At 34.5% G+C, this 20,374-nt stretch overlaps 1 protein-coding gene across 1 annotated transcript in view; it reads left to right on the top strand.

Annotated features, from left to right (window-relative positions):
* LOC138331744 (E3 ubiquitin-protein ligase CHFR-like) overlaps window positions 1-19,302 on the top strand; it is a 40,341-nt gene extending 21,039 nt beyond the window's left edge. Inside the window, exons 13-21 of the mRNA XM_069279505.1 lie at window positions 1,017-1,129; window positions 1,394-1,483; window positions 1,821-2,046; window positions 2,935-3,014; window positions 3,800-3,870; window positions 6,293-6,380; window positions 6,815-6,931; window positions 18,264-18,339; window positions 19,237-19,302. Coding sequence (XP_069135606.1) covers window positions 1,017-1,129; window positions 1,394-1,483; window positions 1,821-2,046; window positions 2,935-3,014; window positions 3,800-3,870; window positions 6,293-6,380; window positions 6,815-6,931; window positions 18,264-18,339; window positions 19,237-19,276 — 901 coding nt within the window. The 3' untranslated portion in view covers window positions 19,277-19,302. The remainder of the gene's footprint in view (window positions 1-1,016; window positions 1,130-1,393; window positions 1,484-1,820; window positions 2,047-2,934; window positions 3,015-3,799; window positions 3,871-6,292; window positions 6,381-6,814; window positions 6,932-18,263; window positions 18,340-19,236) is intronic.
* The last annotated feature ends 1,072 nt before the right edge of the window (window positions 19,303-20,374 follow it).

The following is a 20,374-nucleotide window of genomic DNA, read 5'->3' as shown; positions in this document are numbered from 1 at the left end:
CGTGTATATAACACATATTTTACACATAACCTAGACAGTAATTCATTTGTTACCGCTCGTATCGGAACTCTTCCGAAAAAAGGTGCAAAATGCATAGCTCAAATGACGAGACGCGGGAAAGAAAACAACAAAAGATAGGAGAATAGGATAATGAGGATATATGTATTTTTAAAGGAGAAAAGAGAATTGTAAACATAATTATTTTACAGGTACAATCGGCTGGCAGCTGTACGTACTGTAAGTCTCGTTTCACAAGGTAAAGTTTACCTGTGTAAGCCGTGTGCTCGGCCGTCACGGCTCGGCGCGCCCGCTCGATGTAAGCGACGAAATGTGTTAATATTAGCGCAGAAACATTGAATATAAACGCAGAAACACTGAATATAAACGCAGAAACTCTTAATTCTATCGCCGAATCTGTTAATTTTACCGTCGCATCGGAAAAGTTTGTCGATTCCCAACCTCCGACAATGTAGCAATAAATAGCCGTGCACGTAACGAAGTTGGGTAATTGTGACTGATACCCTCTGTTATTCGGCCGTCAGCCGTCACGATCCACGGCGGACAGAAAAATACTTAATTTTACGGCAGAAATACTTAATTTTATTGATCGAATTGGAATTCTGAGGAAAAGTCTTAATATAAAGGGTTAATACTGAATAAAAAAGCACATATGTTAATCCTGCCGAAACTTGTTAAAAATTAAGTATTCTGCCGTTATTCTAACAAGTTTCGGCAAGATTAAACACATTTTGGGTTACCAGTGCTTTCATTCATGGATACAAAATTTCACGATTTCCATTTCAAAATATTTTTGCGGAGATTAAGTTTCTGGATTTAAAATTGAATAAAGGTATCTTAAAGTTTGAATTTGCACAAATGTGCAAGAATTGTCTATTAAAGATACCAATATGCAGAGATAAGCTCTTGCGAATTTACCTTAAATTGATCTGAAAATTGCAGTTTTTTCTTAATATGATTTTGACCAGAATATTTCACTGATTGAATCTTTTCTCCAGACCAACTAAGACAGTGTGCAGACAATGCCCTGACTACAAAGAGTCGGATACCTGTAGTACACAGACCACTACTGGTACAACTGCAACAGTCCTCGGCGCCATAGGAAACTTTGGTAGTTAATCAAATATCATATTAATCTTAAAATTGTGTCATAATGAATGGAGTTTTACATTTAAGAGAGTCAAGTGTTTAAAACTTTATCATTTTTTACTAAAATTAGGTTTGTAATGAAAACATTGTTAATATTTTACATGACACAGATAGTCTAACTATTACAAGATTTCAAAACAAATATATACTGCAGCCTCTCAAAATACACAGACATTCATTCACATAACATCAAACTTCATTTGTTTTGCTCTTTTATTTGTTTTACCAATGAATATCCTTGGGCAAAATACAACAGGAGCAGGTGGTGGGACTGGAAATACTGACAGTGAGGCTACAGTTCCGACTGGAGATGATGGTGAGTTATCTCCCTTACTGGTGGTTGTGAAATATTCTGATGTTTTGATTTAAGATTTCTATCCAACAATTCTTTGTGAATTTGTGTATTTGATGTTATTACTATATAGAATTTGGCTCATAAAAGGTGTGATAACTTGTCATATAATATAAGAGAAAAAATCTTTACTGGACAATTTGTTTCGAGGTATTTGACTCATTGAAGTTCAACTTGTATGGTAACTAGTTATAGAATATAAGAGAAAAAGTCTTGACTGAACAATATGTTTGACACATCGAGGTATTTGACTCATTGAAGTTCAACTCATCAAAGTTCTACTGTTACTTGCATATCGCAGCTGAAGCTGGTCCCAGTGGTGAACAGCCGAACCCAGACGGATCACAAGAGCCTGGACCGAGCGGAGAACAACCAGATCCTGATGTGAAGACGATGCCGACAGCACCACATTACAGATGTGTGGTGAACCAGACCCACGTGATGTGTCAGTGTTGTCTACAACCCATGCCAGATAGAAGGCCAGAACACAGTGCTGACCCCACATCTGTTCCTCCACAGCAATGTAGGTTTCGTCCCATCATTCTTTCAATCCACAATTGTTTCCTCGTATTCTTCTATTTATTCATCAGACAAATAGAATCTTAAACCTGAGGCTTGATTTTGGCAGGTCAACCCAAGGCTTCCCTGTCCACTTCACAGACCCATATTTGATTCCTTAGTAGAAAAAATAATAAACTTAGTAGAAAAAAATGATAAAATTCCACTTGGTTTCCAGTTTTTTTATCGCGCCATTATCCCAGGAACGTTGTTATGCGTCAAAATTGATGACGTCATCAGGTATTGATGGGCCTTTGGCTTTCTGGTTGAGGGAGGTCGTGAATCCTCTCTTCAATAAGTCATACCAGGCCCAAAAATCATAAAACAGACATAAAGATTCTAATTTTACTTCAAGACAAAAATATTGGAAATAATTAATTGCATCCTGAAAAAATTCTGTGGCATTATGTCCTATATGGAATGAAGTATTGATTGTGCATGCACCAAAAGCAAAATAAATTATTTCATATTATTTTTGTGTTAATTAGACATATATATACACGATTAAACATCAACTATTGTTAAATTGATGAATATCGTCTATACTCTGTCGCCGATGGAGCATCTTTAAGTTTAGACTTAGCCTATCACAGAAGATTACAAAAGGACGTGATTTGTTATTGGCTAAGCAAAAACTTCGTCTTAGACTGTTTTATGATTCTGGGGCTATATCTCTAAGATCGTTTGGGAGACATGATTGTGCTTTCTGGTGTGGGGTACCTGCTGCGGCATGGGTAGATCAGGTCTTATTCTCTGGGGGATTTGGCGAACTGGTGGCGCAGTAACTGGGCTACGATGGGGACTTTTTATATTCATAATTATATTTTAATGGATTTGGATGTATTTGTTGCAGGTAGACTATGCTATAGATCATACTGTCATGCCTATTGGGGATGTAAAAAGGTCGACTGTAATGGCTGTATTGGAAACTTTAAAGGTAAATAATAACTAGTTAGAGTTGATATATAGCTGCACTAACAGTAGAAAGAATATACGTACTTGGCCTAATAAGCTTATACCTTTCGGCCGGGTACGAATTGGTCCCTATGTGTCGTAGTGGAGCACTGCCTCCGAAAATCACTTGGGCACAGTTTTCTATACTTTTTTGTAGGGTTCCAATTATTTTATGTGCATACATGCATTTACATTGTATTTTTGTCCAAAACAAACATAACTACCATTCTTGATATCTACCGTACCGCTCACAAGACGTCAAATTCACAATTTGTGGACTTGCTGTATAAATTTGTTTCAGAAAGACCTTCATGTGTATTATGTAAAAAAATAATGCCTCGATGAGAATTTTGTATTTTATGCGGTTCAGTTTTATTTCCTAGTAGGTAAGCGATATCAAACAAGTATATAATGATAAAATGCAAAGAAACGTTTTGTAATGGTTTGCATAATCATTACTTTGCTCCATTAGCAGTAATAGGCACCAATTGTAGCTCTAAAGACGACACCATTTTCTGTCTAAAAGTTTTTTGAGCTACAATATTGCAGCTACACTAACAGCTGAAAATGATTACATTGTTTTAATAATTAATCATCAAATACAGATTAGCTGTTAAGTATGGAAAAAAAACTAATTTTAAAATTTAGAGAAAATATCAAAAATTTTAGAATAGATTATCTGATAAAGATACAATCATTTAATGTACATAACAACTAAACAAAACCTTAATCAAGTTTTGATATGTTTCTTTAAATTTATTTTTCTAGATATCAGATTTGGGAAGAAGTGTTTACCGTCACTTATCCTTGAAAATCAGCACGAATCAGACGTTTTTAAAGTAAGACTTGTTAATTTCTAAAAATTGCTCTTGTGTAATTACGTTATTTTTCTCTTGTTAATGCATTATAAGTTTTATCTTTTACAGTCATATATTTAAGAAAGAAAGAATTGTGAATAAGAGCATTGTAAAAGAAAGCAAAAAGTCATAAAACTCTTGCTTCCAGATATTTAATATATATTTTTTATTCATCTGACCGAAGGTCAGGATGACCTATTGTCATCGTGTTTTGTCCGTCGTCGTGCGCCGTCCGCCGTCCGCCGTCCACTGTCCGCCGTGCGTCGTGCGTAAAACTATTTATACAAAAGCCTACTCCTCCTAAACCCTTGAGTGAATTACATCCATATTTGGTATGAAACATCCTTGGGGAAGGACAATCATATTTTATATAAATGAGATAGGTCCGACCCCTAGGGGCAGAGGGGCAGGGCCCCAAAAGGGCAAATTTTCTTAATTTTAGCTTTAAAATCCTACTCCTCCTTCATCCTTGAATAGATTTCATCTATATTTGGTGTGAAACATCATTGGGGAAGGACAATCATATTTTATATAAATGAGCCTGGTCGGACCCATAGGGGCTGAGGGGTGGGGTCCCAAATGGGGAAATTTTCTTAATTTTAGCTTTAAAATCCTACTCCTCCTTCATCCTTAGATGGATTTCTTCCATATTTGGTGTGAAACATCGTTGGGGACAGACAATCATATTTTATATAAATGAGCCTGGTCCGACCCCTAGGGGCTGAGGGGTGGGGCCCCAAAAGGGCAAATTTTCTTAATTTTAGTTTAAAATCCTACTCCTCCTTCATCCTTAGATGGATTTCTTCCATATTTGGTGTGAAACATCATTGGGGACGGACAATCATATTTCATATAAATGAGTCTGGTCCGACCCCTAGGGGCTGAGGGGTGGGGTCCCAAATGGGGAAATTTTCTTAATTTTAGCTTTAAAATCCTACTCCTCCTTCATCCTTAGATGGATTTCTTCCATATTTGGTGTGAAACATCATTGGGGACAGACAATCATATTTTATATAAATGAGCCTGGTCCGACCCCTAGGGGCTGAGGGGTGGGGCCCCAAAAGGGCAAATTTTCTTAATTTTAGCTTTAAAATCCTACTCCTCCTTCATCCTTAGATGGATTTCTTCCATATTTGGTGTGAAACATCATTGGGGACGGACAATCATATTTCATATAAATGAGTCTGGTCCGACCCCTAGGGGCTGAGGGATGGGGCCCCAAAAGGGCAAATTTTCTTAATTTTAGTTTTAAAATCCTACTCCTCCTTCATCCTTTGCATATTTGGTGTGAAACATCATTGGGGACGGACAATCATAATTTATATAAATGAGTCTGGTCCGACCCCTAGGGGCTGAGGGATGGGGCCCCAAAAGGGCAAATTTTCTTAATATTAGCTTTAAAATCCTACTCCTCCTTCATCCTTGGATGGATTTCATCTATATTTGGTGTAAAACATCATTGGGGAAGGACAATCATATTTTATATAAATGAGCCTGGTCCAACCCCTAGGGGCTGAGGCCCCAAATGGGGAATGTTCTTAATTTTAGCTTTAAAATCCTACTCCTCCTTCGTCCTTGGATGAATTTCATCCATATTTGGTGTGAAACATCATTGGGGAAGGACAATAATATTTTATATAAATGAGTCTTGTCCGACCCCTAGGGGCTGAGGGGTGGGGTCCCAAAAGGGCAAATTTTCTTAATTTTAGCTGGCCCACTTCCTGTTTTCAGGTTTTGGTCTCCGATCTCAATCAAAATTGGTCTATAGGGGTTTTAATTGATGCCGAACAACATGCAAACATTTTCGTAAAGATTTTGGTATTCCAAGATGGTTGCTGGCCCACTTCCTGTTTTAAGGTTTCAGTCTCCGATCTCAATGAAAATTGGTATATAGGGGTTTTAATTGATGCTGAACAACATGCAGACATTTTCGTAAAGATTTTGGTATTCCAAAATGGCTGCTGGCCCACTTCCTGTTTTCAGGTTTCAGTCTCCGATCTCAATGAAAATTGATCTATAGGGGTTTTAATTGATTCAGAAGGGGGAACTTTAGGTGAGGACAATCATATTTTATAAAGAACCGAGCTAAGACCCATTGGGATAGTACGGCGGAGGTTCAAAATGGGAGCTTTGCTGAAATTTGGCTTTAAAATCTGACTCCTCCTTATATTAATCCTTGAATGGGTTACAACTATAAATGGATGAAGGACTACCAAGTTTGTTCAACAAATGACATTTACCTATTTCAGAAACTTACATATTCAACTAAGGAGTTCCTTGTATTGTTTATATTAATCGTTAACCAATACTTTATACTGTGACTTTGTTGTTTTGTACCATGAGTCAGATGACCGTTAAGGCCCATGGGCCTCTTGTTTGTCTATATTTTTCATTATTTTTACAGAATTATTTAGAGAAGAACAAGTTAAGTGTGAAGTATATCCTTGAACAGTGCCTTGCTAAAGTTGCTAAAGGAGAATTTTCTTTTAAAAGTAAGCCTTTGAATATATTTCACTATGACTCAAACTATTTAAGATATTCACAATCAATGAAAGTGAACAATTGTGATTAAAATTGGTTCAGAGGAGAAAAATGGATTATGGGTAAGATTAAAATCAATGTGATCTGTCATCTAGAGATGGCGTTGATTTTCTTGCCTGATGTATACAGGAAAAATCTCTTCATTTAGTTTACGTATATCTACCTGTGATTTTTTTTTTTAACTGACATAGTTTACCTCTAAAATGACCAAAGTGAAAAGTGAAAGTAGAAAACTCAATTTGCTTTCTTTCCAGGTATGGTTTTCACATGATATCAAAAATGTACTCATTTCAAGTGATAATGAGGACATTTTCTCTAAAAATTCACCTGAAAGATCTGAGAATAACATAAAGATAATTTACCTGTGTAATATCCCTTGCTACAGATGCTGCCACATTCCCGATAGATGGTAATACAGCCCTTTGTTATGCCTGTGGACTAAGGAAGTTTAAGGATTTAGCGTACCTGTACAGGTTTAGCATTCCAAATAAAGATTTACCTGGTGAGTTATAGTTTCTATTGAAGGCTATAGTTCCTTGTGGCCTCTAAAAAGGAATGGAATTTTAGAATGACAATTGTGTTATTCCGTCATTGCATGATACAGAGTTAGCTACAGTACCTGAACCGTTTAACGTTCCCAGCCTAACGCAAACGCAACGCAAAAAAATCGTCCGTTAGCTAACGCTAACGATTGCTAACGCTAACGATTAACGATTAACGATAAACGATTAACGCAATACCGGCTAACGATTAACGATTAACGCAAAACGCAAAACGATCGGCTATGATTAACCGGAAATACCGTTGTTATAATCACGGACACGGCTTGACGGTAAATGAATTACGGATCTTGATGTTTTGAAATACAAACGAAAGTACAAGAAAAACTGGAGTATGTTCGGGATTAAAGTTTCTGTATATCATATAAACATTTGCCTATGAAAACTATATGGACACGATGAAGTCAAAGACGACAGTACTCGATGTACAAAATGTACGTTTACAAAATGAATGACATGTGTAACTGTATGTGTGGAGAAAGAATGGTATTATTCTAAAGTGTCATATTTACCCGGTATTTTAAGAAATAACAAATTGTTACAGCATCTCTTTAGTGATAATCACACAATGAAGTCAAACACGACTGTACTCGATACGAAGTTTCCACTTCACACGTACGTTTACAAATTACTTGTACAACCGTATGTATTAAGAGAGAATTGTATTATTCTAAGTGTCATATTTGTCCGACATTTTAAGAAATAACAAACAAATTGTTACAACAACACTTTATTGATAATATTACCGTCACAATGTCATAACTTTAGTGAAGCGATCAGGCGTATACTGGTACATGTACTTTAAATGGAAACATTTTCACACATTTAAAATGCTGTAAATCAAATTTCCATCTATATGTTTGATTTATATTATCGATGTGTCATAACTCAACAATGGTAATAATTAACATCTTATAGTGTTTCTCGCATCAATCACAAGTTTCAGGGTTTTTTCCAGATTGTCGAAAGGCTCTTCCGCTTATCATGGAAAATTGTATTCTCGGAATATTTGTTTCATAACGGATTACACGCTGTATATAATTAGGGTGTGCATTCATAAAAGCTCATTGCTTACAATTGACTAGGCATCGATTTTAGGGTCGCACATGTACATTTACAAATACACGTACATACGCCATAGCTAGTGTAATAAAGATTGAACATTTGAATTCGTGTTTCGCCATTTGCAGTTCTCTCATTTTATAGTTCATGCATATAATTAAGATATAAAGAACGGAAATATTTCACTTCCAGTTATCTATATTCAAATTAAGTCAAATTATGCATAATCATTGATGACAACAACGATGAAGATAGTGATGCACATGCATACATGTATGTACTGAAGATAACTGTAAAAATTGCATTGCGACAATTTTCTACGTATATTTGTAACTGGTGTAAGAAATATAGTTATTTGATCACATTTCACACCAAGCAACTCTTCAATTTACAGTTTAAACAAATTAAATATTCATACAATGTATAAGTGTAAGCTAATTCATTCCAACGTAATCTATAGGAAAGCATATTGCCCACATCAAAACTTTGAAATACGACAGTATATATATGTCCGTGAAATGTACTGTCACAGTGTATATTTTTGTACGGGGCACAGGTAAGTTGGGTATAAAGTTAATCTCCCTCCCAAGAAGGGAAAGTGTTAATTACAGGTGAACTCCCAAGAAGGGAAAGTGTTAATTACAGGTGAACTCCGCCCGTGGCCAGCTACAGGGGGTCGACACAAGGTAACACCAGTCGTGACCTATATACCTGTACAGGTAAAATACCCGTGCGCGTCACGCTGGGAATTGAAAAGATTCCAGGTACAAATAACAACGAACACATGTGAGAAGGTGCCCGTGACTGTCCAGTTTTTATTGATATGAGCTTAAAGGTATACCCGTGCCTGATTTGACACGCGTACAGTACGTGTGAAGGCTTTAATACAATGTAACGTACCCCTGCACAGTTCGAATTCTCTACACGTGTTAACATGTAGTTGTAGGTATACTCGTACATTACAAACATTTACATCATTTTATTCCATTTTCATATATATATGTAGATACAAGTACTAATTAATAGCGTTTAAAAATATGTACATGTAAATGCCAAATCTCACCTATTCCCCGTGTTCAAACTCGTCATGATTTTTAAATTTCACGAATTTATTTACAAATCTCCCGAGTCTTTTTTAGCGTTCTTCATACATTGATGAAATTTAACATAACAAGAAGAATATGATGCAGCGTGTCTGTAATAACATTTTTATATTTTTTATTATCTGTTTTAGCTATATTCTTGTGTAATCTTTCAGCTGTCGTGGATTCTTTCTAAAATAATGCTTTTGACATTAATATTCTGTAAGACAGTTTCGTTAATATTTGAATTGCTTTCGCAGAAATCATAGTAACTACAAACATATATATGATATATGTTTCTGATAATAATAATAAGAAGTTTTGAAATGTCATTTAAATACGAGTATTTCAGAACGTTTTCACGGATACATATGTAGGAGCGTACGTCATGTATATGCGATCTTGTTACTGTACATATTTTTATTTCAACCACATCTAACAAACATATATACATCCAAAAGAGATATAAAATGCAATACAATACACTTTATTCATATTTATTTTTTTTTCATAGATGTTATGATAATCGCTTCTTCACGAAGCGGTAAACGTAATATCATATCCGGATCGTCAAAGCATCTCACCGGCATTTGGTTCTATTTTTAGTGGCTAACGTTAGCGGAAGTGGGTCCTGCTAACGATTAACGCAAACGATTTCAAACGCAAACGATTGTAAACGCAACTAACGATTAACGATTGCTAACGCAAACGATAACGATTAACGATAAACGATTGCTAACGCTAACGATTGCTAACGGAAATAACGCAAACGCAAACGAAACGCAAATTTGGGAACGTTAAACGGTTCAGGTACTGTAGCTCCCTTCCCTTTAGATATGACTTGGATGACGTCATTACTCAGCGAGCTTAATTTATGTATTTTTTTCCGGAAAGATATGAAATTGAATTGAATTAAGTTAAATTTATAACACTTTGAGGTAATGATCAAAGCCTACACAAGGGGCAGGACACTTGGTAATATCACAGCTATATTATATAATAATTGTTTTGTTAAAGCGTTGAATTGCATATACTGTAGCAAACAGTGTTGGGATGCGCATATCTTGATATTGTTTTTATATCTTTTAAACATATTTTGCTGAAATGATTATTAGAAAAATAAAAAATTCTATACATGTATTTCCCTGTATCAAATTTTAGACTTTTTCATAAACAAATCCTGGTTTGGATATTATTTTACACCCATGAAATATACAAAATAATTATTATATATTAAATAACTTACATGTATACTTTAAACTAGCTTTAATTATAAATGTACATGAGAACTCATCATTAATATTTCAAACCAAATCTATGAAAACCCAGTTCTGTTAATGACTCTGCTACCATAAGATTAGAATAAAATTTCGTATAAATTTGGCCCCAGTTAGATTTTTAGCCCACCATCATCAGATGGTGGGCTATTCAAATCGCTTTTAGTCTGTGGTCCGTCCTTCCGTCCATCGTTCAGTCCGTCCTTATGTTCTTCTGTCCGTCCGTCCGTTAACAATTCTTGTAATCACTATTTCTCAGAAAGTACTAAAGGGATCGATCTGTCTCAAAATTCGTATATAGGTTCCTCTAGGGCCCTAGTTGTACATATTGCTTTTTGCGGACAGATCAGTCAACAAGATGGCCGCCAGGCAGCCAACTTGGATTTTGATAATAAAAGTTTGTTATCACTATTTCTCAGAAAGTTCAGAAGCGATATGTCTCAAATTTCACATGTGGGTTCCCCTAGGGACCTAGTTGAGCATATTGCATTTAGGGACTAATCAGTCAGCAAGATGGCTACCAGGCAGCCATCTTGGATTTTGATAGTTAATGTTTGTTATCACTCTTTCTCAGAAAGTGCTGAAGGGATATGTCTCATATTTCATATGTAGGCTCCCCTTGGGACCTAGTTATGCATATTGCGTTTTTGGACTGATCAGTCAACAAGATGGCTGCCAGGCAGCCAACTTGGATTTTGTTAGTTATCGCTATTTCTCAGAAAGAACTGAAGGGATCCGTCTCAAATTTCATATTGGATTTTGATAGTGAAAGTTTGTTATCGCTATTTCTCAGAAAGTACTGAAGGGATCTTTCTCAAATTTCATATGTAGGTTTCCCTAGGGACCTAGTTATGCATATTGCGTCTTGGGACCGATCGGTTCACAAGAAGGCCGGCAGACAGCCATCTTGGATTTCGATAGCTAAAGTTTGTTAATGCTATTTCTCAGAAAGTACTGAAGGGATCTGTATCAAATTGCATATGTAGGTTTCCCTAGGGACCTAGCTACATATTTTGTATACATATTGCGTCTTGGGACCGATCGGTTCACAAGATGGCCGCCAGATAGCCATCTTGGATTTTGATAGTTGAAGTTTGGTACTGCTATTTCTCAGAAAGTACTGAAGCGATCTGTCTTGTTGCAGCTACTTTTTGGGCTGGAAATGCTGAAAAATAGTTCTACCTGTTTAATTACGCATCAATAACAAGGGCAAAATTGATATCCAGGAAAAAAATGAAAATTATTTGCAAATAAAATGTAACTGATTCAAAAAATATTTAAAAAAAAATAGATATTACTATGAAATGTTAAAGCGACACTATACGTAACTATCAACAAAAAGTCAAGTTAGATTCCACACCGATATTGTTAGGATTAGTAGATGTAGTTGAAATTAAACTATATCATAGAATGCTATAATGATTTCAAAATAGATTTGGAACAGAAGTTGTTAAAAGTCGATACTTGTAAACATGCCTTCGTTTAATTAAACTGGTCGCCATAGGCGTTACAATTACTGTCGAACGGAAGTTGTAACGTTAATGACCCGTTCTCGGAAGAGTTCGGACAGACGTTACGTAGTTACAGTAATCACATGACGTTCTCGGCAACGATGTTACAATGTCGGCTGAATTTGGTTTGTTTGACTTAATGCTACCCACAAAGCGATGTTCAATATTTATTTGATTTTTATCAAAAGTTTCCGAATCATTATCGGTCATCTTGACTTCGTTTCAGTACTGTCTCTGCATGATTTACAAAAGGATATTTTTCCAACATTCTTCTAAATCATGAAAAAATAAGACAGAAAAGTTTTATAGAGACAAATACCATGTAAGAACTCAAAATGAATGTTTATGTTAACAACATAGAACATCAGAATTAAGCGTTTTTACATCGTTACTAGTAATTACAAGCGTCATACAATCATTGGTTTTTAATAATTTCTACGAGTTCATTCAACATTTGTGAGTGTCAATAGGCTTCTGACGAAAAAAATATCAGGTTAAAATGTGCGACTAGAATCAGATGTAGATTCTCACGAATTCGCAAACAAATCAAGCAATTTTTTCTATTTGAGTTAAAAGTTGGATAATCCATGAAGCAGTATTTGGTCTACCAACAAACTCATAAATTACCAATAATTACCAAATCATTTAATAAAGCAGGCTTCAATATATGTAAATAACTCCAATACATATCGTCTAATAGAACAAATCTTTACATTAAGATTCGTATATCGTGGAAGAACTACAATGTAGTTCAACCACAGTAACTGATAGAAAAGAGCCATACAAAATATTCACCTTTACCATACTTCATCTGGTCTTCATATTCGTACAATAGTACGATAATTCAGCACGCTGGACATATAGTTACACGTATACATACCTATTAAGATTAAGATAAACAAACTCTTCGAGAATCCTCTTCTGTTAAAGATGCTCCACCGCCGACAGAGCATGAAGGATATTCATCATTTGAACAATAATTGGTGTTTAAATCCTAATTAACACAAAATATAATATGAAATAGTTTATTTCGCCTTTGGTGCATACGCAATCAGTTATTCATTCCATATAGGATATAGTGCCACGGATTTTTTTCGGGATGCAATTAATTATTTTTCATATTTTAAACTTTAAGTAAAATTAGAAGCTCTAACTTTTCAATGGTGGTAATGGTGTAAAGTAAGTAACTTTTGTAACTGAAGAAAAATACTAAATCGTCTGCTCTTGTTTTTGAAAGTGAAAAAATACCGTTTGTCAGCGGTGGATCCTCTTCTGTTAACGTAAACATTACATTCATTCACAAATACAAAATGGTACCACAAAGAAACACTAATTTTTTATGTTTCTGCTTCAAACAATGCTCACTAGTAAGTATGAAATGAATAGCCTTGGTACATGTAGCGTTTCCTACGTTGTGTATGTATGTTCAGAGGGTACCCTTAGGCAATATTTATGACATTTTTTTGCTTACATTTTTTTTTGGCGTTGCACTTTACCTTAAGAGTGAACATTAGAAAAACATAAAATACAATTGTACCATCAGATACATGTCAATCTCTTGTTGCATCATCATATGAAATCAGCTTACATAGAAGTTTTATGTGATGCATTTTTTTTTAAATTTATTTCGGACGAGTAAATTGTTTCTATCATATTGTTCAATCAATAGAAACATACTTCACCATGCTATTTTGAAAGTTATGAATTTCTTCAATATTGGAAAACTGAAATAAATATATGTAAAAAATGGTAGATTTCTTAAATATCTATGCAAGTAAATAATTATTTTTGACCAAAGAGCATTTTACAATGCATTAGTTTTGAGTTAAAAACAACTATTGTTTCTAAAAATGGACATTTTAAAACCCAAAAGGGGATAACTCAAATGTTTCGTGGATACTATGGTCTGTCCCATCGTGCTTCAACAAATATGGGAGGTCACTGTAAACATTAAAAGTAACCATGCATTAGATTGAAACTCGTTGCCCTGAAGTGTAACTGTATAACTCGGGCAGTGGTACACTTTACTTTCATTAAGATTTAAAATTAAAATATTATCGGACTTTTTCTGACTAATGTGTTTCACACGTTCACATTTGTTATTGACGCGTATGACATCAAACTTTATTACAAGTTTCAATTTTATGTTACCACCCATCGCGACTTACACTATGCTTGGCTCCTAACATCATTTACAAGGAAAAACAGCTGTTTAAACTGATGTAGACTCAAATGGTAATAACATGTACGATCTCAGATGTGTCAAATTTCAAACTGACCAATCAAGAAGAAATTTTGATATGCTATTCACCTCCATTTTGAAAAGTACAAAAAGGAGCCCAAAATCCTAAAAACCTAAAACTACATTGTCTTATGTTTACGTTTACATTCAACGCAGAAGTACATACGGCCAGACGGAAATCAAGTTGTGGCCCTCAATTTCATTTCACATTTTTATTTGTAATTCTTCAATGGTGTCTATAATAGATGTTTTCATCTGAACATACATGAGGCATAAAAACAAGAACTTTGCACTGAATAAATTCTGTAACTAATGTTTATATTACATTTTACGTACTTATCTGTCCATGTGAACGAATTTCAAAGCTGAATTTATCAAACCTTATGGTTTCCAAAAGATTACTGAAGTGATAATAACATATTTTTTTAAATCCGCCTAATTATGGCACATATAACTTTAACGTAGCCTGGCAGTAATGGAGGATAACTATCATTCATAACAATTATCCATTGTTAACATTTAGCCTACAGACTTTGATAAGAATCACCATATTATGCTTACCTTGATTTCACACCGTTTTCCTGCACATCTTTCTTAATGAGCAGTCAGCATGGAATGTGCTGCTTAGAGAAAGCATTGTGTTATAAAGAAAGCAATGTGTTATATAACTGCACATTTGCTTACGATGGCCAAGAGCCTCAACTGTGGGATAAATACGCCATAGTTAGCTCAATGGTGAAAAAACTATGACATTTATTTATTAATTTACATAATGCATGTTACAAAATGCCAGTTGTGAGGGAAAAACGTAAACAAATCAGAAAGTAAATCGAATACTAGTATATTCTTTTAACACAATTTGGCATTTTAACTTATGCTACACCTAGAAAAACCCGAAGTATATATATATTTCTAAACTGGTAGAAATGCAATAGAGTTGACACAAATATATGTTATTAATTTAAAAACAATGAATCAAAATGTTATATATATTTATCAAAATTGGGTACTTTAAAGGGACAATTCAGGCTAAAAGAACATTAAAAATTGTACATATATCGAAAAAAAACCAGTTCTAATGGAAATTAGATCAGTCGGTTTTACTGTGATATGCCAGAAAAGCCCATGGTGGCGAAATGCGTGTGGAGTGTTCAAACTCGCTCGCTGTCCGCCATTACACATTGTGGTCGAACATTTTGTATGCCGAACCCCATCCCTTGCTCGTAGAGTAATGCTACTTTTGTCTAGAACTGCTCAAATCGCTCTGACAATAGTGTGTTTACCTTATTAGGTGAATTGGCTCGTCTAAAACAACATTTTATCACCTCCTCAGTGGTTATGCAGTTCATTTGTTTAACGTGCGTGACGTTGGCTCGGATATAGATACAGCGTACATATTTTACCTGCTGAATCGTATTGATCAACGATTTATAATTACAACGGTATAGATTAAAATACTAAACAATGACGTGGAAGTTGTCAATATTTTATGTTTTATGTTTCATAAGAAATGTAGAACAATACATTTATGCTATATTTTGCTTCTTGGTTATGTAAAAGAATTAGCCTGAGTGAATTTTCTCTTTAAACGGTCAATGCAAATACAAATCTTTGCAGTGTTTTTAGATTGTAACGCACATCAGTTACACACTATAAAGGAAAACTATCTAATGTATTTTTAAAACGCTATTCGTAACAAAACAACGCCTGTTATAAAACCAATCAAAAGTTCCTCGTATTGCGGTCGGTTTACTTTATCGACGAGAATTCATATGAATCCACGGGCTATCAAACTGTAATGTTTCGATACTGAATTTCGATTTGCACTGATTGAGGAATTGAAACTTGTATGTTACATTAAATATATTCCTTTGGACGTGTGTCGTTGTAATTTACTACCAGTTCTAATTGCATCATTAGATTTAATGAACCGCAATTAGGGCTGTGTTTTACTAGCCATTTTATGATAAGCTATATAATAATATCCTTTTAATAACACATCGTCATGATTACCCTATTATGCCTAATGATGTAATTAAGGTTTTGTTTATATGATATAGATATTTGATGGATAGATTACACTTTGATTGACAGCTTGTGAAATGAGTTTGTTGATTATCATTAGGAACACTTGGTTTGATTATCTCGGATACAGGAGCATGTTTGACATTTGAAAATATATGACGCTCGTAGGCTATTTGTAGTAATTAATTTATGGAAATGTGTTTATAAAAAATTATGTATAAACGGTTTTGTATAAATGTGTAGTACATGTACCTAACAAGGATCAGTTCGCACGAAGCCTCCAGATAAGTAAAACAATAAATTTTCAATTTAAGTCTTGGTTTTATTCTAGAATATCATGAATGATTACGCTATCAAAGGTTAGTGTAAGACTATTTGGTTTAGTCTGTAATGTACATACCAAACTGTTAGTCGATTTTTGGCTGTTAAAAATATTAATAACCGTGAGAAAACGTCGTTAATGTATATATATACATAATCCTATAGAACTGATTCTTATGAGTCTGATTGATTTGGACTGCGGTGGTTCAGTGTTTAAGATGTCCCGATAAATTTTCACAAGCTCAGCTATCCAACTCTGCAGGCGCGTAGCTACCATAGACTCCGGTACTTCCGTGCATCCGCAGCATTTTCAAGTGCATTTTAAAATTAATACGTTTTTACACAACATTTATAAGAGGCAAGATTGCTCTTTACATGTATTGTAAGCTATAATCCTATAATCTTGCTAAAATAACTCCAACGAGTATCTATACTCCCCATCAGATTAATTGATATATTTAAAGTAACAAGCGTTACTATGATGACATTCTATTGTTGGAAATCAAAATATATTGTTAGTAATCATATATAAATTAGATAAAATTTTCAACTAATCTTATGGCAACGTGGAGGTTGATACATTGTATGACATAGCATATGGACTTGGGTTTTCCTCTTATAGAAACATTCACTAATATTAGTTTCAGTGACGTCATAGACGCATTGATATTGCACTTTTGAACTCCACTGTGCAAACGTTTAGTTCACTGGGGTAGATTTCTATAACCTTTTTTTGTTAGCATACAAGGAAATCTCTACAGAGATTTCTATAACCTTTTTTTGTTAGCATACAAGGAAATCTCTACAGAGAGGATTTTGCATCCACATTATCTTAACTCTGTCTACGCCCCAGCTCTGGATCGCGAGTGCGAATTCCATGTTATGCAATTGCCACATACTGACCGCTGATTGGTGTTTTTTTTTTCTTTTGCTTTTAATTCGGTTTTCCTCCACCAATAAACATGGCATGTCCTTAAATGACCCTGACTGTTTATAGGACGTTTAGCTCAACCAACAAATCAACAGTTATCGTGACAGTTCCTGTATTTATAGTATAAATCGCCAATAAACACTCGGCAGGAATGATCTACGTTCAACTTAAACTGTAAAATATGCATTACACACTCGGTCAGAGAGATATCTTAGGTCGGTAGAGCTTAATAATTAATACCATCACTAGAAATTCCTTATCGGATTTATAGTGATGTTAGTTTTACAACTTTGTCATTGGTAGTATTTTGATACATTTCTTTAAAATGTCTTATTTTTTAAGACAATCATTTATTAATTAATGCAAACAAATCTTACTGCTCTTACAGTTACCGAAACCTACATCATAATTTTTTTTTTGTGTGACACATTTTAAATTGTTTCACATATACACCCATTTACAGATCCTGCTTATACACTTAAACAATAATGAAAAACAGAAAAGTTCACACACTAGCTAGCACCTACTTGCCCATACAGTTAGAATGACATGATAATCAAATATTTACCACTACATGTACATTATGCTCATATATATACTTTATATATACCACATGCTATGAACCTCCACATTCACTCATACATCTACTAAACTCTTACTTACTTGTATTGCATTGCATTGTATACAAAAAGGAATGCATATGCATGCACTCTCTTGCACACACAGAAAAATGAAGAAGAAATAGGATTGAAATGGAATTAAAGGGTGATGGAGTATTTGGATGCATCTGTACATATTGGAATAATATCTTTACTTGTTCCAGCGGAAGTAACTTCCCGACCAAACTGCCACTGGGGAAAGAATTGTCGAACACAGCGCCACAATATGGGTCATGCACAGTAAGTATTCAGAAATCAAGTTCTCAAATATATCTGTAGATAAAAAATAAACGTGACACAACGCTTATACTAAATACTGACATATATTGTAAATTAAAATTATCAAACCAAACATAAGTCACATATAGTAAATATAAAAACCGTTAGAATTAAAATGTACTTGGAAATCTTTCTAACAAACGGCCAATACACCTTTTTTGTATGATAACCTATGGAAAATGAATATGAATACTGAAAAGTATTGGATATTGAAATCGTTTATAACCATGCTTATACATGGGTCATGTACATTTAGTTATTATAGATAATTACAAATAGCATAGTTATTTGTTATAGTTATATATGTATGAGGCTGGTGCATGTAAATAGCATAACTAGATGGTGTACTGATATTATTTTCTGAAAATATGATACGAACATTTGTCAGAATGCTTATCTTAAATGTCTGGCAAGCACAGTTTGTTATTTGTTTCAAGTAAAGAGAGCGGTACTAAACAACACTGTTTTTATTAAAGCGATAGAATAAAGTTGTGAGGTTAATCAATTGCACAATGATACATACTTGCTATAGAATAATTGCTCCTAAATCTGTATCAAATGGCGATATTGATCATATGGTACACTTATGCTGCCCCTTTTGTTTTTTCTCAATATACAAATATTATCGGTAAATTCATTTTTAATGCTTTACCTAAACTATTAGAAATATTGCTCAAAAATGTGGCTGCGCAGTTAATTAAATCATCTGTTAATATACTAGCCATGATGATAATTGATCGAAATCATTACTGCGTCTGCCTGTTCAAGATCGATTTTGCACTAACATTTCCGCCACTTTATTTACACTTAATACAATACACTATCCTTTATAATGATCGATGTTTTCTCATATTTCAGGAGGTTTAATCATATCTGCGACCAGACGAGACAGTTTTGATAGCTTAAATGAACTAAATTATTTTTTAATAAAGCGTGAAAGTGGAGAGCACGTGTGTTAAAGAGGACCAATGTTTGTATTGAGTGTGGGAATGAAGTTTGTGGCATTGAGTATGTGAAGAAGTATGACCATACTGAGATATACATGAACAAAAGTATCATTTTTAATAACAGTCACTGCGTCATTCTCATAAAATCAGTTGTTTACCCCGCAAATGAATACAGGATCGGGCTAATTCATGTAAAATTTCTACTTAAAGTGAAACCTGTCTATAAAGGACACCAAAGGGAAATAGCAAAATGTCATTGATAGTCACTTGTCTATTTAGAGGTCAATTATGTAGTAAATCGCACCAAATATGGTTGTCATATTTATTTATTTTGGTTTTTTTTTGTGTGTACGTCCATCCTTTATAGGCAAGTACCCTTTATGCAGAGTTTAATTATGTAATAAATCGCTCTGAATGGGGTCGATGAATCTGTCCCATACAGACAGTTGTCCTTTATATAGAGATGCTCTTTATAGACAGATGTCCTTTATTAACCACTGTCCTTTATAGAGATGTCCTTCATTGACCGGTGTCCTTATAAGAAGTGTCCATTAGAACAGGTTTTGATATATAGGGATTTTTTTGGGGGGATACTTACAATAAGCGGTATACGTATACGGATATTCATTTAAAGGGGAGCGACCATTATTCATAAAACGTTCCATATTTATTATTTTGTGTCAAATTTATTCATATGTAATATAACACATAGTAATTCTCTCCTGTTCTGATCTCATAATGTTATTCAATCATTGTACAATGAAACAAACTATAACGCCAATCGTATCCTATCTGTTACCCAGGTATCACACAGAACATACTGTGACACAGGTACAATATACACGGCAGTAACGCAATGATCGTGCGTATTCGATTGAGCGGGTAACCTTCCAGAAGCTATGTTATGTTTATTGACACGCTAAAGAGTATAACTGTACTTCTAGCCTGCGATTTACGATAGTATGAGTTTATTTTAAATTCAATATTCAAAACACGAAATAAAAAAGAATAATGGTCGCTCCCCTTCTAATACGTACATATCCGTATTT

The sequence above is a fragment of the Argopecten irradians genome, chromosome 9 (genome assembly GCF_041381155.1).
Source record: "Argopecten irradians isolate NY chromosome 9, Ai_NY, whole genome shotgun sequence".
In the NCBI taxonomy this organism is placed as follows: domain Eukaryota; kingdom Metazoa; phylum Mollusca; class Bivalvia; order Pectinida; family Pectinidae; genus Argopecten; species Argopecten irradians.
The sequence above is the reverse complement of the archived record's forward strand: the minus strand, read 5'-3'. Positions and strand labels throughout refer to the sequence as shown.